Source organism: Heteronotia binoei, chromosome 4 (genome assembly GCF_032191835.1).
Source record: "Heteronotia binoei isolate CCM8104 ecotype False Entrance Well chromosome 4, APGP_CSIRO_Hbin_v1, whole genome shotgun sequence".
Classification (NCBI taxonomy): Eukaryota; Metazoa; Chordata; class Lepidosauria; order Squamata; family Gekkonidae; genus Heteronotia; species Heteronotia binoei.
Genome location: NC_083226.1, coordinates 116,076,237 through 116,099,715, shown reverse-complemented (window position 1 = coordinate 116,099,715; position 23,479 = coordinate 116,076,237). Strand labels below are relative to the sequence as shown.

Here is a 23,479-nt window from a genome sequence, read left to right as displayed (position 1 = left end):
GAATTGGAATTCTGCCATCTTAACAAATCTTCCTCTTTTAAGAGGTTGAGATTTGAATATGGAGCAACGATTCCTTAATATAAAATACTCCAGTACTAAATACCTTGTATGGAAGTTTTAGAGTTGTCAGCTGTTCTGCTCCTAACATGTCCACTTTCAAGATTTTTTCATGGTGTAAGCAGAAGTTCTGCAGAAAAAACCTTATCCCATATCTGCATACTTTTGGAAAGTTTTGTCCTGTTTGTCAAGCAGTTGTAACAAGACAGAAGAGCATAGCTTGGGGGGGGGGGACACACACTCTTAAGAAGCCCTAAGGAAGGCGGTAGGTTTTAGAGATGTGTTAGGCTGCTTGAGATATAAACTCCAATGCATCTGATGAAGTGAGTACCAACTCCTGAAAACGTATGCTGGAACTATTTTTTGTTGATATTTAAGTTGCTGCTGGAATCTTGTTTAATTTTTTTACAGCAGGTAAGCAATTTCAAATTACTGACATACATCATCAACAACAATAAAGGTTGTTGTACTGACATACATTTAAAGTGTTTGACTTCTACCTCTCATGTTCCTTGCACAGGCAGAGTTTGGGGCCAATTACAAATCAGGGGGTATTTAGTGAAACTTTAGATTTAACTAATTCTATCTCAGTCTTCACATGTTACAAAAAATTAGTTGGATGAAGAATTTGTAAGGCTGCCCTAGAAATATGCAAGGTTACTTTCAGTACACAAACAAGCTAAAATTATTCCAGCTTGGAGCCAGCCTACTTGTGATTTTTTGTGTGTATGTAAGTTACTAGCCCAGCAGTAGTAAAATGTGTAAAGTTTGCTTTGTTTACAAAGGGGGTAGGTAGTACTAACTACTTGGTCATGAACAAACACCAAAGGAATTTGGTAGCTTTCTTTATTAAACATTCAGGAACCATTGGTTATATTTAGAACTTATGTTATTGTTCACAAAATTAGTCCTAGAGCAAATCCTGATAAAGCTTTGTTATAGATGTTAATCACGAAGAAACTGAAATTTAGGTACCGCTATGTATTGCCTGTTCAAGGCAGAAGAGCTTGAGCAGATGGCATTCTTTGGATTGAAAATCCAGTGATTTCAGTATATGCTCTTAAATGTTTGGAACTGGGACAGACTATAATCTGATAAAAGATTAGGCACTCTTACTGGCCAGACTGGTTATTTGCAACAACTTGGCTTAGTTTTCTTTGTTAATCAAAAGTAAATATTGCTTGAGTACTCTTAATGTGTGTTTTCATCATGGAGCCAAACCACTGTGGTGATGATGGTGTTCAGTTCTGGATTAAATTCAGACATGACTGATGGTGTTCTGGTTCTGGTCAGCACCTCTGAACCAACTGACTCAGTTCTGGTTCACATGGAAGCATTTAAATATTATTACACTTATTTGATTATATGGGAAGGTATTTGTGATACTTCATCCTGATCTCAATATAATACATGCGTTTTACTGTCTAGCAAGGTCACAAGCATGTATGGGTGTAGGAACCTCTTTCTTTCTTTTTCACACATAGTCACTCTGCTTGCCACTGGATGTCCTCACTTGTACCTGCCTCCGTATTGTGAATGTTTGCATGTTGTTATGAGTTGAAATGCTACAAATACAGCCTTTGACTGAAGTGCTTATAATGTAACTGAAGCACTTATACTATTGAAGTGCAAACTGCTACCATGAAATATATGTGAGATAATATATCAAGACTGTGAACTTCTAAATGATGTTTAAAAACAGCTCTTGATGTTATGGTTATTCTTACTAACGTATTTCTATATTCATTTGTTTCATTTATACCCCACTTTCCCCAGTGGGGACCCAAAGCAGCTTATCTTATTCTCTTCCTTCTGTATTATCCTCACAACCCTGTGAGGTGGGCTGGCCCAAGCTCATCTAGCAAGTTTCCATGGCAGAGGGGAAGTCCAACCTAGAACTCCCTGATACAGCCTGATATTTCAACCAGATAGGTGCAAGACGGCACATCAAGACTGTCAACTTCAAAAAGACATGTAAAAGTGGTGGTTTGTTTTTTGTTGGTAATTTTTACTAGACAGACAACAAGAATTGGCAAAACAACTTTTTTTTTTAGGTGGTCATCACAGGGACTCTCTGAAATTAAGTGAATTGTCATAGCATATTGCAGGGGATTCAGCAGAGTGCCCTTTCTCCTCCTTTGCAAGTGGCTAGCCATATGTTTTATTACACATATTCTGCTTATTTTCTCACTTGTGCAGGCTTAAAACTCTTGTCTCACAACACCAGGTAGTAATTTAATACTAAAATAATTATTTGGAAAACCTGCTAAGTGAAATCAGTTACTTTGTTTCTATTTGTATTTCTGGTTGTGCTCATAGTATTGAAGAATGAAAAAAGCACCTAAATGCTTAACATTTCAGTTGCAGTTGATATAGTGTTAATCTGAGACTGAGGAAACCCAAGCCAGGGTTGAATATGTTTGCTATCAGTCACTAAAATTTTGCTATTGGGTGTGCATTTCTGAAACTAGAACCAATGCTGTGCCTTCCCTTGCCTTTCATGATTATGTTCCAGGGTTGCAGTCCCAGGTACACTTCTTGGAAGTAAGTTTGACTGGGTTCAGTAGCTCATACTTCCAAGTAAACATGCATAGGATGGCCTGTTAATATGTGTGTTCCCCCCTGGTTTTTTTTTTTGCAGGCCAGAAACGTATAAATGTACTTGAGTCTGAGAGACAAGAAGCAACATGCTCTATAAAAGGACGAGGCCAGATTATTTTTTATTGAACCATTTTGGTGTAGTGGTTAAATGTGCGGACTCTTATCTGGGAGAACCGGATTTGATTCTCCACTTCTCCATTTGCACCTGCTGGAATTGCCTTGGGTCTGGCAGAGGTTGTCCTTGAAAGGGCAGCTGCTGTGAGAGCCCTCTCAGCCCCACCCACCTCGCAGGGTGTCTGTTGTCGGGGAGGAAGGTAAAGGAGATTGTGAGCTGCTCTGAGACTCTGAGATGGAGGGCGGGATATAGATCTAATATCATCATCATCATCATCATCATGTCCCCCCTAAAATGTCCCTGAAAGTCTAAGGAGGTTCTCTGACACCAGTGTCTTGATTGTCTTTGCAACAAGAGGCTAGCTCTTTTTTGGACCAATCTGTACATCCTAGTATAAGTAATTATTTCTGATCAATTCCTGATAATTCTGATAATCATTTCAAGCACACTGAAGATCCTGTCATCCAAGTACCCTGATTACCATAGTTTTTATTCCCTTGTGCATTTTTGTGCTTAAACTGAGTTTGAAAGCTGCCATTGCTTTCTGGCGTCCATGAAAACAAGTTAATTACAAGGGGGAAATGATTGCGGAGGGAAGGAGGATTGTGGAAAAGGCTGCATTTGAAATGGCATGGGGTGTGTGTGCTTGTGCTCAGTTTACATGAAACACAGATGCCTACTCTTATTGGTTACAGTTTAAAAGTTATTTACAAAAATGAGCACCACTGATCTTTACACTTTTAAAAGAAACAATACACTCTTCTAATGAGAAGCATGAGTCCTATGTGAAGTCCTTGGACTGTATGTTCATTTAACATAGCCATGATGTTATGTGGGTAAAATAGACAAGAGTGGAGCTTTTAGAACAAAATGCACTACAATATTACTTGGAAGTGTGACATAAGAAAATGTGCTCTGTAGTTTAAAATGTACATTTTAAAGTAAGCAATGTAATAGAAATGCAGTGTCTTTGAATTGTTGAGTGAGCATGGCTAGACTTTCAATCAGGACTGCAGTAGATTTTATGTTAGTTTATACTACTTTCAGATTATACATACACTATAGTCATCTCATATGTTTCCTGTTCCTTAGTTCTCTCACAGGGATGCTGAAAGCTACTGACCACTTGTTGTGGAGATTTTCTGTCAACTTAGAGTAGTAGCCATTTTAAATTTTCATTATTGTTGGTTAGCACTGATAACCCTGCCCAAGGGGGAAGAAAAAGATGGATGTCAAAACACACGCTATAAGTGATAATTCCTCAGGCAAAGTAGGTTGACTTTATTATGATGTTTCTTTAAACTGTAGGTTTTGTATCAACTTCTTGAATCACCGTATTCAGTTCTGATTAAAAGGTACTGAAGAACATTTTTGAGACTACGTTTGTAACAAAACATCAATGCTTTGTGGTTTCAAAAGTTTAAAATTCTTTGTTTTTTGAATATGGGAGCACAATCTAGCACAGTTTAAATCATTTTTATTCCTGTCAATTTTGGTGGGACTTCAAGGAAAGGCAGGCATGAAAAGTATATCGTGTTAAATCTAAAAGTCTTAAAGCTCTTGATATTTTAAACTTCTGTATAAACAGTTTAAGAGACTCCATGTGTTATAGATCTGTCCTTTGTAAGTTGCAGGGCACAGATAGTATTGTTGGCAGAATGTAAAATTCCCAGTAACCATTTTGAAAGAGAGCAGCAGAACCTCCCAGGGTATTGTGTTATGCCCACTTTTCCTCCTGACTTTATTGGCTATTGTCCACTTGCTTTTTTTCTGAAGAGGCAGGAGGGAAGGACTGCTAAGTATAGAGACAGTGCTCTCACTCAGATTTCTTGACATTAATAGGCTTTGCGTAAAATGCAGGCTTGGTTGAACTTTGTATGTTTGGGAGAAAGTGTGCTGTTACTTCATTTCTAGTTATATCTGCCTCAGTCTGTGGAAAAATTTGAGGTTTTTACAGCCACTGATCAAGCTAGCCAATCATGATGTTATACGAGTCTAGTAGCGGCTATGGTTTTATGTGAACGGATTTGTAAATCTACCACCTGTGTTTCATGAGTCTGTTTTCCCCTCAGGCTACAAAGCATAGTTTCAATATGTGATTTCTACACTTTACAAATATTAAACGTGTCTTTAAGTAATTATGGCAGTTGGGTGGGGTGAAGTCTCCTCTTTCATAAAGAAAATAAGCATTCTGGTTTCAACCAGGAAGGAAAGCAAACTGCATATCCATTCCTGCAGCTTCTGGTTCTAAAAGTCTGTGCAACTTTTGCCTTTTTTTTTTTTTGCTTATTTCACTTCTTTTGAGATTTGCAGGTTTTCTGTGTCTGGAGGATCGTAAGTTTTTTTTTTAAAGAACTTAATTCAAAAAGAGTCATGCTGGCTAACAACTTAAACAATAGCAATAATCATATTCAAAACTCTGTTCAATACCCAGTGATATACCACAGTCTTAAAATGCACTGTGTCACCTGGCAGGTCCTCCTTAGAATTAAAAAGAAAGGTAGATCCAAGTAGGCAGCCGTGTTGGTCTGAAGTAGTAGAACAAAATAGGAGTCAATTGCACCTTTAAGACCAACTTAGTTTTATTCAGAACGTAAGCTTTCACGTGCTTAAAGAGCACACGAAAGCTTATGTTCCGAATAAAACTAAGTTGGTCTTAAAGGTGCAATTGACTTCTATTTTGTTCTAAAAAGAAAGGTGTTTGACGTGCAGTCTCCAGAAGGCCATGCCATAAAACAGGAGCAAGAGCCCCAAAGCCCAGTCTGTATCCCCTCATAGTGTTCAACTATGAGGAAGAAACAGTGTAATGAGTGCTGGGTGAACCGAAGTTGGCTCAAACTGAAAGCTTATGAACAGAGAATCCTGCAGAGCTCCATTTTGTTTTCTTTTTAAAGTAGCCTAATTGACTTGCAGTGAAGCTTAGAAGAATGAGGCTTAGGTAGGAAGCCCCAACCAAAAGAGGGTTTGGTTTAAGACTCTCTTTGCTCCTCCTATGATTGCTGTTCCTGCACTTTCCTTTTACCCTTCTTCTTACTATGTATGTGCCATTTCCATGCCTTTCTCCTCTTCTGTCCTGTAACTTTGTCACCCACTTAACATTCTTTACAAAATGCTAGTGTAAATCTGAGATCTTCAAGTAGAATAAAGACATTGGCAGTGGAATTCTAAGCAGAATTACTCTTCTAAGTCCATTTACTTTCATGGTTTTAGAGTGTGTCTCTGTTATGATTGTATTGTGATTTCCTCACAATACACAGGTGTACAAGCAAGAGCCTCCCAGTCTTTTGAATGTGTAAAGATATGTATATAGTGTGTGCCAAACCCACCTCACTCTTTAAAATCCAGATTTTTTTTTTTTTACACCCAGGAATCTTAGGCTTCCTGGGTATTAAAAATGGGCTTTTATCTTGATGAGGTGTGTGCACAGATTAAACAGATCTATTTGACATTAGTTCTTAAACTGAGATAGATGTTTGAAGCATATAGCTAATATGTCTTAAAATATTAATTTTTTTAAAAAATTGAAATTGGAAAATCTGCATTAGATGCTTTTAAAATATTACCTATAAGCCACCTGTGGTTGAAGTACTAGGAATGCTTACTGAAAAAATGTTGTGATACCCAGTGGGGCCTTGGTTATGAGGAAATGGACACACGATTGGGAATTAGTTGTCTAATGTAGTAGGCATCAACTTGTTTGAGCAGCTTGTTGATCATGAACCTCATCTTGAGCATGCCTTTGTTGAAAAGAAATAAACTCCAGTCAGTGTGTATAATGCAATCTGAGACCACGTATGATTAACTTCAAAATAGTGGGCTTTTTCATGCTGTAGAAAAGTTTGTTATGCCAAATTACATTTCTTCTTTTGTTCTTAGGGGATTGCCAGCCACAAACACAATGTCGAATCCAGAAGTGCACCACGGACTTTGTGTCATTAACTGCTCACCTAAACTCTGCCACTGATGGCTTTGATTTGGAATTCTGCAAAGCACTGCGTGCGTATTCTGCTTGCACTTACCGCAATTCCAAAGTCTGCCGTGGAAACCTGGTCTACCATTCTGCTGTGCTGGGGATCAGTGATCTCATGAGTCAGAGAAACTGTTCCAAGGACGGCCCAACATCCTCTACAAATCCTGAGATTACCCATGACCCTTGTAATTACAATGGCCGCCAGGGAGCCAGAGACCATCGGGGAGGAGAGCAAATACCTCCAACTTATCTTTTCTGTGGCTTGTTTGGAGATCCACATCTGCGGACTTTTAGGGATCACTTTCAGACATGTAAAGTGGAAGGAGCCTGGCCTCTTATAGACAACAACTACTTGTCAGTGCAAGTAACAAATGTGCCAGTAGTCCCAGGATCCAGTGCTACTGCAACTAATAAGGTACACACATGCCCCTTTCAGAAATGTGTATATAATTTCAAGGTGCAGAAATGTTGTTTATAGGAAAGCCTTTTGGTTAAAAAGAATAGTAAATCAAGCACAATCCAAAGCAAGTACTTTCTACAAGTCATGCGCATGACTGAACAGCCTCAGGTAACATCTTGCTGTTTTCCAACATCTATTCAGAAAGTTGTATTCTCTAGACAAAGCTGTTCTGTTACTATGCCAAGCACACTAGCACTCAAGTGTTTCTAAACTAGCGTTGCCAGGTCCCCCCTAGCCACTGGCGGGGAATGGGGGGTAGAGTTGCCAGGGTAGGAAACCCCTGGAGATTTAGGGATGGAGCCTGAGGACAGTGACCTCAGTGGGGTACAATGCCATAGAGTCTGCTCTCCAAAGCAGACGTTTTCTCCAGGGAAGCTGTAGTGTGTAGATGAGCTGTAATTTCAGGGGGAACCACAGTCATGCCTGGAGGGTGGCAACACTATTGTAAACTATGGTTTCCATTGTTGAAATTATGGAAAAGTGGGCATGCTAAGGACAGCGGCCCTACCCCAAGTGGTCATAGCATGGCACTTTGGGGGTGGGGAGCATACCTGGGGAGATAGAGTGACAATAGCAAGCACACATTAGCTATTGTGTAGCTGACTTCCAGATTTGATGTCCATAAGGCCATTGAAGGGTATTCATTCTTTTGTTTAGTTTCTTGAAGGTGGATAGATCTAGAACCTTTGATGGACCGTTTAGGGTTGGAATCTGTTGAGTAATGATTCATATATATCAGGGGTGGTCAAATTACAGCTCAGGAGCCACATGTGGCTCTTTCACACATATTGTGTGGCTCTCGAAGCCCCAGCTGCCCCATCGGCCAGCTTGGAGAAGGCATTTGTCCATCATTTCCCTATGCCAAGCCAGCCAGTGGCTTAGAAGAATGTATTTAAAGTTCCTTCCTTCCCTCCCTCCCTCCAGCATCTGACATTCATGTCTTGCTGTTCTCAAACATCTGATTTCTGAGTTGCTCTTAATTAACCAGGTTTGGCCACTCCCAAGTATATATGAAAGCGCGGGGTGGGGGGGATGCAAGCATTCTTTCCTGTTATCTTGGAGGACATTGTATCATAGGAAAAATGATTTCATTGTGCATGGTCTAAATCAGTAGTGGACGGAAGGTAGATAATAGTATTCTGCTGTTTACTGGAATTCTGGAAATAAATAGTGGAGTAGATGAATCTTGGTCTGTTCCAGCATCATGTTCTTTCTGTACAAATTTGAGATAACCTTAACACAGATTAGTTATGACTTAACTATTAAGAAAGCCAGTTGCTCTGGAAGTTTAAAACCTATCACTGGAACATGAGGATTCTAAGGATTAAAAAACCCCATTTAAACCAGGGGTATCAAACTAATTTGTTAGGAGGGCCAGATCTGACACAAATGGGACTTTATGGGGCTGGGCCATGAGTGTCATAAAATGTAATGTGAGGTAGCAGAGATATAAACTTTATAAGGGACACAGACAGCCACAATTAAAGACATGCTTAAAACTCTTGCAAAGTTTTGTTTAAAATGGAAAGGTGAGGGAATAGTGGGATTTGATAATGCATTTTAAAAAATAAAACATGAAAAAACACAAGGATCACAGCAGAAACTAAAAATATAAAATGCTCTGAGGCTGGAAAAACAATGAAATGGCATTGCAAGCTTCTCTCCCCCCCCCCCCCTTCCCAACCTAGGTCTACTCAGATTGGCAATGGTGCTCCAATATAATATCCCCCTTTGGTTGTAGGTTACCAGGTTAGAGTACTCATTAAGTCTGGTCCATTGAGCAGAGACAAGCTGGCTCAAATCATCAACCTTTTATTTGTAAGGACACAGCTCCAGGAAGCCTGAGCTTCATCTGTGTCTATATAGGAACCTGAAACACATTGTAGCACAGACAAAGCTGCAAGGAAAATGTGGAATGGATCTTCCCTCCAGGTCCCTGGGCCCTATCTATCAGGACACAGAGATCTGAATGGAAAATCCTCTCCACAGCTTTGATGGAGAGTCCATTCCACATTTTCCTTGCAGCTTTGTCAGTGCTGCATCCTGCAAAGACAAGGCAGAAAAGGCAGTGAACTTGGTCAGCCTTCGAGCTTCAAACTGGGGGAAGCCTTGGGCAGCTCCCTCCCCCCTCCGATCCCAGCGCTTGCTTTAAACATCACAGCTGAAGGCAGGAACACAGGCAAGTAGGAAGCACCCGCCCCCTCCGCAAACGCAGCACTTTGCGAGCGCCAGCTGTGGAGAGGGCAGCGTGCTTCCTACTTCCCTGTGTGCCTGCCTTCAGCTCCCTCCCCCCTCCGATCCCAGCGCTTGCTTTAAACATCACAGCTGAAGGCAGGCACACAGGGAAGTAGGAAGCACGCTGCCCCCTCCGCAGCCGGCGCTTGCGAAGCGCTGGGGCCACGTGGAGCAATCCCACGCTTGCCTGAAGAAGATGGAGCCAGGCAAGCAGGCGCGGGGGAAGCGCCGGATTGGAGGAAGAGGCAGCGGATTGCCCCCCAAGAGGAAGGTGCGTCCTATCTTCCGGAGCGCCTTATGGTGCGAAAAATACGGTATATTGGAAACTTGGTTACAGATTAAAAATTGGGAAAAGAGAATGGTTTGTGTTACTATATTTGACAGTGATTTGAGTTACATTTTTTAGTTGGTTGGAATGACATCTTTCTTCATTCAAATATGGATTTAGCCCATATTTTATATAAAAACAATGAGGCAGAGTATTGTATTCAGTTGACAATAGTGAGCCTTGAAGGTCCGTGTCTGAGTCCTCTCCCTGAATGGTTTTAGAAGTTTTCCAAGTACCCGTCCGTGACCGGTGCCAGTCCGTGATACATCAGTAACCGGGCTGCCAGCCTTGCTGCCCCCCCCCCCCCCCCGGTAGCACCCCGCAGCCTTTCCCCTCCACGGCGCCTCCTCCTCCCTCAGTTTTTACGATGTTAAGCTGGGGAAAGCGCCTTCCGGGCTCTTTAAAAGCTCACACACACACACCCCCCTCCACGGCAGCAGCGGTGAGTGATTGCTGAACAAGCAGCACTACCCTTGCCTCCGGAGGCAAGGGCACTGTTGTTTCCCCCACTGATCAGCTGATCGGGGGGGTGTGATATTTTAAAGAGCCCAGAAGGCACTTTCCCTGGGTTAACATCGTGGGGCTGCGGTGGGCGGGCCGGCTGGTCCCTGGTGCCAAAAAGTTTTGGGACCACTGCTCTATATGACAGCCCTTCAAATACTTGAAGATGGTGATCATATCACCTCTCAGCCGCCTCCTCTCCAGGCTAAACATGCCCAGCTCCTTCAACCTTTCTTCATAGGACTTGGTCTCCAGACCCCTCACCATCTTCGTCGCCCTCCTCTGGATGTGTTCCAGCTTATTTGTATCCTTTGAAAAATGTGGTGCCCAAAACTGAGCACAATACTCTAAGTGAGGTCTTACCAGAGCAGAGTAAAGCAATACCATCACTTCGCGTGATCTGGACACTATACTTCTGTTCTGTTGATACTGTAATAGTTATTGTGTCATTTTCTGACACTTGTTTTCATAGTGAATGACTGCAAAGACTGGAGCGATCGACTTACCTGAGAATAAATTGGATGACTAATGAGTAATTTTTGCTTATGTGGAGATACATTTCTTCCTCACCAAAGCCACAAAACTCTGGAAGAAGTGCTGGGTTCCACACCCTTCCACTTAACAACAGTGAAGGAAAAAAAGTTCTGTCATCCATGTTTGATTAATCTGATTCTCTGTATCCACAAGGATGTTAAAATGGACAGAAGCAACTAATGGTATGTGTGTAAAAAGGCGTTCATTGGAGGATGTCTGAAAAGAGGCTTCTTGGCAGTGGTGATTGTCCTGGAAGCTTCACAAGCCTAGAGGTTTTGCTTCCATTGCCAGGCAATTAAGCTTTTATCAGAACACCTTTGTGGGAATTCATACAACAGTCCTGCTGCCATGGAAGCTGTGCAGATTGTACCATTGGAAGGATTTAATGTGTTACTTGAAGCCTTTGACTTCTGACTCACTTTTCAATGCTAGATGGAAAGTGCTTTACATTATATCTCATGTTTACTTTTCTGGGTTATATTTGTGCTTTATGCAGCTACTTGTAGATAAAACTTTTGTGAAAGCTTTCGAGATCAGCTTTGTGATAGCAAAGGTTCCTTAGTTATTATAGCTGTGTTGGCTTGCTAAAGAGACCCAAGAGCAAGTGACAACTATTCTTGTTCTTGGCCCGGTGAGATTTCAGAATGCTGTACAGAGCCATCCAAATTACACACCTCTTAATGTGCAAGCATCATAAGGGAAAAGGGAGGATTGAGTGGGGTGCTTCTATTGATCTGAGTTAGCTAATGTTGGTGAACCAGTCTTGTATAGTGGTAAGTGTTATACTAGGATTTGGGGATCTGTGTTCAAATTTCTTACTCTGTAATAAATCTTTCTGGGGGACCTTGAGCCAGTTCCATCCTTACCTCACAGAGGTGTGGTAAGGACAAAATGAGAATGGAAAAATGGTGGATGTTGTTTGAGGTCCTTGGAGGAAGGGTGAGATAAAAATGTACAAGCTTATTCATTCTGGTTGCAAGTGCAGAGTTACAAATAGATTGAAAGAAGCGGAATGCCTTAAGTGTTGTGGATCTCTAGTGATTATTTTTAAAAAATGTCTAACCAACGTATTCTCAAGGAAGATGATGCCACTTAATTATCTGATGAGATATTTGCAGTATTTTGTACTAAATGAATTATTCTCTGTACACTTTCATGTTCTGTGACTTCAGCTGAAATGGTTGAAGCAGCAGATTTCTTCATGACATCAGCTGGGAATCAAATCATTAAAGAAGGGAAAGATATTCTACCCCCATGTATCAATTATCTTTAAAAGTGTTGGGAGAGGGGAAATGGTAGAACCAAGTAAAATGGCCATGCATGAATGAAGAAACAGTGTTTTGAAAATTAACTGTAAGGTGATGGGGGTGATCAGTTTCCTTTTCTGGCATTTATCACTTTTCTCAGAATTGTATATTATTTATGGGCGCTCTCTTTCCTCCACCACCCCGGCATGAAATGTGCTGCTTCTGATGCATTTTGAGTACTTATTAATCCAGCTAACATTCTAAACAGGGTCATAAACTAGTTTTGGTCCTGTAAAACTACTCTAATCGACATAGGCTTGCTGCGCTGATTTTAGTATCTCTGTTTGCAAAGGCACAGAATTCCACATCTTTTCTTGTGAAACGTGATTGTAATGACCTCAATTCCCCCACCCCTTTGAACTGAAAATTCTAACTCAAATATGAGTAATTAGCACCATCTTTGATGAAATATGCACAAAGTCATGTCTGTGCTTTAAAGTGAACAGTAGGGGAAAGAGCCCATGCATGAGAGTACCTTGCATGTAGGTACACCACCATTAAACTGGCTTTGCAGCCCCTTAACAATCCAATCCAGTCTCTTGACAAGAGCAAGCATTGACTTGCACTCCTGTAACAAAGCCTTATCCTGTTCTTGCCAAACACCAAGTCAGTCTTGCTGACTGGCTTTGACCTGCATGCCAGGAGCTGCCTACTCACTTAGTGATTGCTTCGGCTGGTTTGAATGTGAAGGCTTTGAAGCATGAAAACCTGTAGGATACTGCAGAAGGGGCCTTGCTCTTCTTACTGATGATTAGGGGCCATGGCTCTTTGGGTCTGTTGTGGTAAGGGCAGGGAAAGTCCCTTTGGAGGAATACTGGTGACAGCTTTCATATTTCTCATGATGAGCCTCAGATCAGGTTGCAAAGCCAGCATACATGCACTACTAATTCCTTTGAGTTTCTTCCTTATACCTTAGAGGTTGTATTAATTACCAGTTTATCCAAAATATATCTTCTCCTTTTTCTTTTGAAACTGAGACCAGAAGGAGATCTGTCCATTGTCTACCTTCAGAATTACCCTTGCCTCCACTTACACTTCTTTGCAGCTGGACCAGACTTAATGTTAGCTGCATTTTAAACTTCCCCTGTCCCAGTAAGCCTGAAACAGCAGCAGTAGTTGACTTGGCACATTGGCAGATGAATCTTTGTTGAGCTAGACTGTAAATCTAGACTTCCCTAAAGTCCACACTTTGATCCAAGACAGGTTACCAACACAGTGATGCCAGGTACAGGTGCAGAGGGGAATCAAGGCAACAGTCAAGTGAGGTCCAGACGCAGAGATGTAGTCAGCCCAAAAGCCTAATTCAATTTAACATGCAGGGTGGAGAAAATCAGGAAGGGCTGTGGAGGTAGGGGACTTCATCCCAGAGATGAGTTCCTTAGGCTGAGAAGCAAGTTCTGAGCCTAGAGAGTTAAAGGGCATGGCACAAAAAGATTGGTCCTGGTGATCAGCAGAGATGGCAAAGCTTGTGTGGCAGCTTAGATGGTGGCCGTGAAACTGAGATTTCAGTCTGTGAAGCATTGTCTACTGCATGCTAGCAGTACAGATAGGCTGCCTGGTTCCTTGGACCCCTTCCCCAGTTGAGATACCCTTGAAGGGGCTGTGGCTCAGTGACAGAATGAGAAGGTCCTATGTTCAGGGTCAGCATCTAGTTAAAAAAGGATTCAGTAGCAGGTGTTGTGAAAGATCTCAAGCTGAGACACTAGTTCGGTTAGGCAATACTGGCTTTGCTAGATCAATGGTCTGGTTTACTATAAGTCTTTGGTGCCTTGCAGTCCACACTGATTTCCCATACCAGTGTGGCTCTGGAAGAGTTATTTGACATCGGCTGGATCCTTTTGACATATCCTAACAGTTAATGTGATATTTGCATCCCTGGCCAGGTGTTTGCATTTCAAGGGACTTTTCTCAGTGACTGATGGAATAATAGTTAGCCTCCAGGCTGCTAGTGATGTCTTTGTTATCTTTTTTATGTTGGTTTCACTTCCTCTAAGTGGAAACTGGGAGCAAAGGAAAGGTTGTCTAGTTGAACAGTATCACTTGAAATACTAGCTGCTGTTTTTTAACTACTTGCACCTCTTCACACTGGCTCACTTTTCCCCTTCTCAAAAACTGGAATAATCCATCTTGGGTGCTATTAAATCTTGATAACACCCATTCTGTTCATTATATTGATAGATCCTGACCCCTCGCCTCATTGACAATGCCATTGTACACATTTACGTGTTCTATATCAGAAAATGCGAGAAGCTGAAATACTAGTGTATTGTCTGTTGATTCAAACTGCTAATTCAGCAGTCTATGCAACTACTGTGTTTTGAAAAGATCTATTGATATGCCAGCTAAACAGACCTGTTCTTAGATTGCATTTTGCTTGTGTATATCAGTTGCATTTGCAGCAGAGAACTTGCATTAGCAAAAGTCTTGGGACACAATGTGGGAAATATCACTAAAAGAAATTTGCATAGCTCTTGTGTAATTATTCTTCTTTTGTCTTGCCTCCTCTTCTATTTTATACAGTAGTTGTTTGGGAAAGAATTTTAGACGTGCAGAGGCCAGCAAGTCAGTGAAGTTAGCAAAATGGAATTTGGCAGCTACTTCCATCTCTTTTTAGTAACTGATTCTCTTGTAGGGCAGTAGCTGAGCATTTAAGAGCTCCCCAGTTGCCATTGGTTTAGCTGCTGTAATGTCTGGAAGGTTTGGAGAAGCTGAAAGGTCAGACAGTTGGAATTTGGGACACTTGCTTTTTGTTGTCAAGTTGCAGCAGGATTATGGCAACTCCGTAGGGTTTTCAAGGCAAGAGATGTTCTGAGGCGGTTTGCCATTGTTGGCCTCTGTATTATGACCCTGGAATTCCTTGGAGGTCCAAATACAATCCAGGGCAAACTCTGCTTAGTTTCTGAGGTCTGACAAGAACAGGCTAGCCTGGGAACTGGGACACTAAAAATGGAAATTAAGGTTTGTGTGAGATCTTGGTTTTAGCCTGATTAATTGGGTGCTTTCAAATGGTAGATTGCTGGAGTGGATCATTTGAAGTGTTTCAGTACTGTGTAATGGCTGTGGTAGATGGACTCTACATTTGAATTAGGTTGTCCAGTGCCACCAGTTGGATCCACATGAAGCATAGATTTGAACTTTGCATGTTTACCCTGCAACACAGACACCTGTGTTCCATTTCTACCTCCAGAGACAGGGATTTATAACTGGTGTACTTTACTGGTGAGCTTGGAGGATCATGTGGAATGGAAGCATTAAAAATAAATGAGCAGAGCCAAAGTAGTTTGGTAGGAGTGGAGTGGGGGGAGGCTGTAATGTTTAACAAAGGCATTGATGTTTTAAATGTACAGCAATATTATCTATTAATAATAAATGGTGTGGTACAGAGCAGATGTGCCAGAGTAAGTTATTGCAGTTTATGGATTAGGTCAGAGAAACAAGTAAGCAATGCAGATGGTGTTTGGAGGTACAGAGACTTTGAAACACATCTGTGAACACAAGATGAAACGTGAAAGTGGTGTGTGTAAAGGGCAGTAATTGACACAGTAGCCCAAGCATGTCGTTTACAGAAGAATTGTAAGTTTATCTTTCTGTAAACTAGCGGAATATCCAACAACCACCATCACAATTCCTTTTATCTGTAATTGTATGTAGTATTTGCAAGATAGATACATAATAACTCCATCCAGAGCAGGGTTCCTCAGTGGTGCCCACCACTACTTCTGGCACTTACCAAGCTTTTCAGAAAGTGGGTGGGGCCATTGTAAGGCAGACTTGTTATTGTCTGCCCTCGTTCAGATGAAACCGTTTTCTGTGGCTGCAGCAGCATTCACAGCCACTGGAGGATCAGGAAGACTAGTAAGCACTCAGGCTTTCCTTAGCCATTGTGTGGTTCAATTCTTCCTCCAGGCCTGATCAACTTGCTTGAGCTTCTTCAGCAAAGCAGGGAGGAAGCTGTGTTCAGATCTCAAATTCCAGGGTGTTACATGAGGGAAGATGGGCATTCTGGAGTCCACCTTCTGCTTTTTCAGATTCGCTTCTTTCCAGTGGTTGGACCATGCTTCCAATCAAAATATAGGTAGTACTAACCTTGACAGAACCATGGCTAGACTCTAAATAAGATGGCTTTATGTGTCCAGTGTAGTTGCCATACAGTTGTTTGGCAATGAGATGGGAGGGGGGGGGGATTGCATTTGGCTTCACTTTCTGTGGCAGCCATTTTGGGATGGTCTTATCAACCTCTCTCAAAGTTCCACTGGTGCATCCCTGATCTAGAGTTATTGTGGGGCTCTGCTAGAAAGTGGTATGTGACTTCTACTTCTCTTAACAGTCAGGAGGTGAGTTCTTAAAGACGGAAGTGTTGTTCTCCTAATATATACATGCATGTGCCCTAGAAAAAAAGTGGTGTTATACAATATCTGTGGTATTGCTAAAGCAGATAGCACTAAAAACCAAACATCATAAACCTGATAGAAAAACATTGAATTCCACCCACCAATGCCTGTTAAACTAGATAAATTCATCCAGTGATGGCATGTGACTAGAAATGTGAAATTTCCAGAAATTTTGAAGCTTGGAAAAAGCTCAAGGTTTTCTTGAAAAAAATGGAAATTTTTGGAAAATTTGAAAAAAAAATGCTACATTAGCACTTCTTTTTTCTTTTCCAGATTGAAAGTCATTTTGTTACTTTAGGAACATAAAATATGACTATGGACAATTTTACTTGGCATGAAATTATCACAACTAGCATGTTAAAATATAGGGTATCCAAACAATTATTACAAACAGAATTCACTTTTAAAAATAATATTTATTTGTAATTGTAACAAATGGAGCAACAATCTCCTGAACTGTTTACTAGTTTATGTGGAACAGACAAAACAACCTCCACAAAATGATTTTTAAAAATCCAGAAGCAAAAATTATTCATATTTCCTCTCCACAGTATTAAATACAATTTTTTAAAAACCATTCATCATGTTAAAATAAAATGTTCCATAATCAATTTCTTTTCTTTTTTTATATTTTTCCAATTTTTCAGGAAAAAACAAAGACCAGGAAAAAAACTGGAAAACCAATTTTTTTTCCCCAAATTTTTCTGGGTTTTTTCCAGGCCGCATCTCTACATGTGACAGATTTCAAGGGGAGGGAGGTCTAATGTTTTAGTGGAAGTAAGTTAACAGTGGTTGTAGTGGCTTCCGATTTCTGTAAAGGAATGTGTTTTCTTGTGGTCTTAACATCATTGATAGTAAAGGACCAGTGCTAGTTGTGGCCTCTCCTTGTTTGGAGGTTTTTAAACAGAGACTAAATGGTCATGTGGCAGCAATGCTGATTCCATGAGCTTAGGCAGAACTTAGTGGGGAGGTATGAACTTGGGGGGGGGGGGGGGTCTACGTGTGAGTTTCCTGTATTTTGCAGTGGGTTGGACTAGATGATCCTGGAGGTCCCTTCCAACTCTGACTCTATGATTCTAGTTATCAGCATTCACACTACTCCTGATTACTCTACCACTGTTGTTAGCTTCTGATTATGGTTGCTTTAACCATTACAGCTGTTAAGATTGTAAGAAAAATATGTACAGGTATTATCCCACGTATCCACAGGCATGATTTGGCTGTGTGCCTGTCTATGTGGGCCCCCGTTAAACGCAGGTGCAGCTGTTTGATTGACAGGGTAGTTAAAAGCTTTTACTTTCTTATGGACCACAGTTTCATGTCTTGTGTATAAAGCCATGAAGGTTCTATGATGAGCTGTTAAAAAAGCTATGTGTTAGAAGAACGTTTGTTCTTCAGTTTGCTGAAAAGAAAACTTTGTATTCAGTTTTGAAAAACTTCTCTCTACCACCTGCAGAAGCAAACATACCCTTTTTTCTTTGTGGTTTTGCAGCTCACTGATACATATTTAAGAAAATAAGCAGGGCTGTGCTAAAGGCCAAACACTCTCTTAACTGGCAGTGCTGGCACACTTTACTTTACATAGTACTGCATTATTGTTTGCAAATGAAGTTGAGAGGTGGCTTTTAAAATTTGTCTTGCATAATATATCCAGTTTTTTAATGCTAGTCTTGGAAAGAGTGTATTGTGTAGTCTGTGTAGAAGAGCAACACTCATACAAAAAGGCAAACAATGTAGCATTTATGGCCTTTTGTGGGCATGATCCTTGGTGTTGTCTTTCCAGTTTTTGACTTGCTTGGATAATCAAATTTTCACATTGTGTTGGGGAAAAAATGTAGTGTTGTCTTTGTTGAGAAATTTGGCATGAGATTAGAATTTGGGGGCATCAATGGGAACACTTCATCACATCATCCAGCACATAACCCAGGGCTTTATTTAGGTTTGTGCTTGCTTTGCTTTTAACTTGCACGTTATGAGTGAGCACAAACCCAAAGTTAACAGAAGACACTGTCCTCTTCTCCCCTTTCTGATTTCTTTTAAAACTATCATTAGAGGCAAGTATGCATTAGCTTTTTCTTTCTTTTTTAAAAATCGTGCCTCTAAAACCTATAACCACAGATTCTTCCAGTGGTGGAGCTAGCTGTCTAATTGACAGAACTGAAGAAACCACTCAGGGAAAGCTTGAGAGAATGTTTCTTGGAAAAATGTTCCTCTTTATCATGGACAGTGTCAGGTTTATTGCACTTGTAAAGTGAAGACAGCCCTGCTGTGGGGAAGAGAAGGAAAGGGGGAGAGTTTTGTGTCTCATTAGGAGTAATTTGTGCAGTTAATCTCTTGCTTAGATGTGAGCAGACGTTCACAGAACTGCTATTTCTGCTGGACTGTCAAATAATTTTCTCTAGCTGAGTGGCACTAGTGTGCCTTTAGAGTGGTTCCAGTATCATGCACCTTTGTGTTTAGTACTATTAGATATGTATATCCATTTCCTGTCCCATTAAAGGCCACATATCAGGCCTTTCACTCTTTTGTGTTTGTGTGCATTGGGGGAGGGGGGAAACTACTGTCTACACAACAAACTGCTTGTGAGGCAACCTCCAAAATATCTTCCCTCAGGCTCAGTTTAGTCTTGTAACCCTCACATAATTGATTCTAAAGAATTTCAGTTTTCTCCAGTAGAATAAAAAAGGTTGCGCTCTCTGCTGAAAACCAGAGGACTTATGAGTAAATTTTCTCTCCCTCAAAGTCCAACAGTCCCAGCTGTGGCCCATGGTGATGTTTTTAACAGATTGCTTGACTGCAGCTGGCCCTGAGTTAGCTGTCTGAGAGATTAAACTAAGGAAACTGTTGGAAAATTCCAGTCAGACTGCACCACTGGGAGCCTCTGAAGCTAAAATAATGAGGGGTGTGTATGTGTGTTGGGAGGAGGGTTGGGGCTAAAGAAAGCAGTAAGAGGGTGGGGATGGGCCAGGCAGTGCCAGGTGTTATGGGCCTGTGCTCAGAACTGCCCTGTGTCCAGTGTGAAAGAGATAATTAAAGAATTATTCAGCCTTGCTGATATGGAGTTAGAGGGTCTGTTCTTTTTCATTATGCCCTCTGTACAGGTTTGTAGGAGATAACCTTAAATGAGGTTTTTGCTGTGCCCGTTGGAAGGTTCTGGGCACAGTAATTTAAAACTAAGGTTTCCTATGAAGCATAATAGCTTTTATAAAAAAAGCTCTTCAGTGAAAGAGGTGTTCTGCCGTGTACAAGCTCCTGATTCATTCCTGATTCATTCTAGGATTGGAATGCCAGTGGTGCTGACATGGGTAAGAATTCTGACATGTGGTTGTAGAAGCTGGCTCTTTAGGTAAAGATGATATTATGGAAGTTTGGGGGATAGATAGGGGAAGGCTATGGGTCACAGTATTGACTCCTTCTCTAGCATGCAAAGTCTGATATGCCAGTTGAGGCTTTGGGCCCTCGATGTGCAAAGCTGAGGGTAGAGTTCCCAGGCCAACAGTATAAGGCTGCATACATACAGACATTACTTTGAGCTAGCACTTAGCCTAGGATGTGCTCCAATTTGGCTTCTTGCAAGACTCGTACTCCCCACACTATGCCTCCATAATTACAGTTCAAAAGTAACTGTGGCTTCTTGTGTAACATACAGATGTAAGCACAACAGACTAGTTTTAGGAGGAAGGTAAGTGGTCATCCAGCAGGCTTCTATTCATTTATCATGGGTAAATTTGTAACCATGGTAGTAGCCAGATGTATTCAAGCCTGACAGTAAACCAGGTTCTTGTGCACCCCAGCTGAATGATGCTTAAAAGTTGCCTCTGAATGCTGTATAACTGAATTTCTACCCTCTCTCATCTAGTGAAATGACTATAGAATGGGGGGAGTTAAAAGCCATGAAATGATGACCAGACTGCTATCCTAGCTTGCCACTTGACATGCAAGCCACTCAGGTTGAGGCGTGCATATGCAGGGATAAAAGAACTGTAAAATGGCCAGAATAACAATAACTTCTGGAGAAAAAAACACAGTCTCTTCTTTCTGGCTAAATGTATCCCATAGGAATTGTAGGCAAGAAGTTGTCCGCATTTGATCAGTTAGTGCCAGCTAAAGGGGGAGGATGTCCTGACAGTTTCTCTCTGTGTGTATGCCTAGCAGTGTCAAAACATATATTAAGAATATGCAAGGCAGTGGCATGGCATCCAAGTGAGTTGCATTTTTTATGAGAATGAATAACAGGCCTGCTCTGTTTGGAGACCATCAGTTGGTTGAATTCCTTTTGGAAGTTAACTGATTGTGGCCGGCTGCTGAAAGATGGGCTTCATGATATTTAAAATAGTGTGTGTTTGGGTGAAAAGTGACTTGGATTATGGTATAGCATTGCTCTGCCCGCAGAGAAAATATAAATCCTAAGTAGCCTCCTACCTGCTACCTTGTATAGCTCTTGAAGAGGGGAGAGATTTTGAAATTGACATTCAGGAAAATGAATTTCTGAATAATCTTTTATTCCATTGCTACCTAAGCCAAAACACAAACCCACTTTTCCAAGATAAGTGCTTGCATAGACCTTTTACTATATAATGGGGAACTCTTGTTCTGCAGGGATACTTCCAAGCAATAGATGCAATTGTTGGTGCCCTCAGACTTTCATGTAATTTCATCCCAACATGCCCAGAAATGAGTCCGAGCATGTTGGAGCAGCAATAAACTGGTGTTGGTGTACCTTCCTAGGGCCATATTGGAGTGTTGTTCTCTATAGCACAGGGTCATTTTCATGTCATTTCAAAGGAATTTATTATTCTGTATTGTAAAATAATTTTGGAGCTTGAATGTGCTTCCATCTTTGCATAGTTGGTTAACTGGCAACTATACTGAAAACAGTCAACCTGGGAAGTTTCCTGCATTGTACTTCTACTGCTCTATATGTTCAAAGTGTCCTGTTTGAGTAAGTGTGACTTGCTAGAGTGGAAGACTAAGCTTTGGGAATCTTACTTCTGAAATTCTTCACACAGACATGCTTATGACTTCTGAAATCTAGGAGGTGTTTGCTGCAGAGTACAAGATAATCCATAGATGAAATGTTGTGAACCTATATTGTGTATGTTTTTGGGTTGTTGTTTTTTTAAATCCCAGACATAGGTCTGAGAGTGCATTTTTCTGCTTTGTCTTACCAGTAACATCTTAGCAGATGTTGAATTTATGAATGTAAAAAGAACCCTGCTGGATCCAGTCAGTGGTCCATCTAATCCAGTATTCTGTCTCACACAGTGGATTAGCTGTTTCCTTGAAGGGCTAAACAAACAGGGCATAGAAGCCAAGGCTTCCTCTGCTGTTGCTTCCTGACATTGGTATTCAGAGGTTTATTGCCTGCCTCTAAATGCAGAAGAGTTTAGTTTTAGCATTAGGCAATAGGTATCAGGGGAATTCACAAATCTTTGGGACACAAAATGGAGAGCTGTGATATATACTGTTGTTCTAACTCCATTCTCTGCCCTTTTCTGCTCTACAGATAACCATTATCTTTAAATCTTACCAAGACTGTACTGATCAGAAGGTGTATCAGGCAGTGACCGATGACTTGCCAGCAGCTTTTGTAGATGGCACAACAAGTGGTGGTGATGGCGACACCAAGAGCTTGCGCATTGTGGAGAGAGTGAGTGGCAGATATGTGGAAATGCATGCCAAATACATTGGGACTACAGTGTTTGTACGCCAGCTAGGACATTACTTAACACTAGCCATACGCATGCCGGAAGAGCTAGTCATGGCTTATGAAGAGAGCCAGGATCTACAGCTCTGCGTGAATGGTTGTCCATCAAGTGAACGCATTGACAACAGTGGACATCTCCCTTTACCAGTGATGGCACAGGCCCTCACTCATGGTGCATCAAGTCAAACCCGGAATATGTACACACTGGAGAATGCTTCCACCAAATGCCATGAGAAGATGCTGGTGAAGGACATCTATTTTCACTCTTGTGTGTTTGATTTGCTCACCACAGGTGATGCCAATTTCACAGCAGCTGCCCATAGTGCCTTGCAGGATGTCGAGGCACTGCACCCCAGGAAAGAGCGATGGCACATCTTCCCCAGCAGTGGGTGCCTTGGCCAGGGGAATGGGTTGTCTCTTAGTCTTGGACTTGTGTGTTTGATGCTTGTTGTGTTTTTGTAGGTATTTTTTTTGTCAAGAACAAAGGTTTTAAAATATATATTGTCATAATATATTGAGTAAAGAGTATATAATGTATATACCATGTATATGAAGGGATGCTTTTTGTCCTGGGACACCCAGCAGAATGTAAATATTGTTACCTTTTTCATGTATGTTGGATGTAATATTCTTTTGATTGTAATAATTTTTTTGCTTTGCAGTTGGTGAAATATTTTATAATGTCCTTTCATCAGGACCCAATAGAAAGCACTTTATTTTTTATATATTAAATATTTATGTGTATCTAGGTAATATGTAAAGCATATATTCACGTGTACATATATCATACCCAGTGCTCCCTCTAAGTATTACTTAGCTTAAGTAGCATGCTTAGGATCTCTTGCGGTCGCTTTCTCCTCTATCTTGGCCTTTCCTTGGACCAGTAAAAGCAGTGCAAGAAACTGGATGGGAATAGGTCCAAGAAGAGCTGATTCTTCTTTTGGCTCCTGGACATGTCATCTCTTGTTTCATAGGAGCAGGAGTAATTTGCATTGTCCCTCCTAATTAGATCTTTCATAACTGCATCTTGTTTGTTCTTGGTGCAGATGGCTTTTGCTTTTTTACCCTAAGGACCACTTCTATGTGGCAATTTGTATTTGGGTTAAAATATACAAGTACAAAAAGACCTAAGTTTTATATTTGATTATGAAGGGCACACATAATGTGTGTAAAACATTGTCTTTGCTTCCAGTGTACATGAGTGTGAGCCAGATTTGTTATGGTTTTGGATCCCATCCCTGATTGAATTATATATAAATATGATTGTCTTCAA

At 41.0% G+C, this 23,479-nt stretch overlaps 1 protein-coding gene across 3 annotated transcripts in view; it reads left to right on the top strand.

Moving 5' to 3' along the window:
• Positions 1 to 23,479, top strand: part of RGMB (repulsive guidance molecule BMP co-receptor b) — a 29,906-nt gene extending 6,427 nt beyond the window's left edge. For all 3 annotated transcript variants that reach the window (XM_060235644.1, XM_060235645.1, XM_060235646.1), the window contains 2 exons: positions 6,650 to 7,158; positions 22,006 to 23,479. In XM_060235644.1, coding sequence (XP_060091627.1) covers positions 6,650 to 7,158; positions 22,006 to 22,668 — 1,172 coding nt within the window. In that variant the 3' untranslated portion in view covers positions 22,669 to 23,479. The remainder of the gene's footprint in view (positions 1 to 6,649; positions 7,159 to 22,005) is intronic.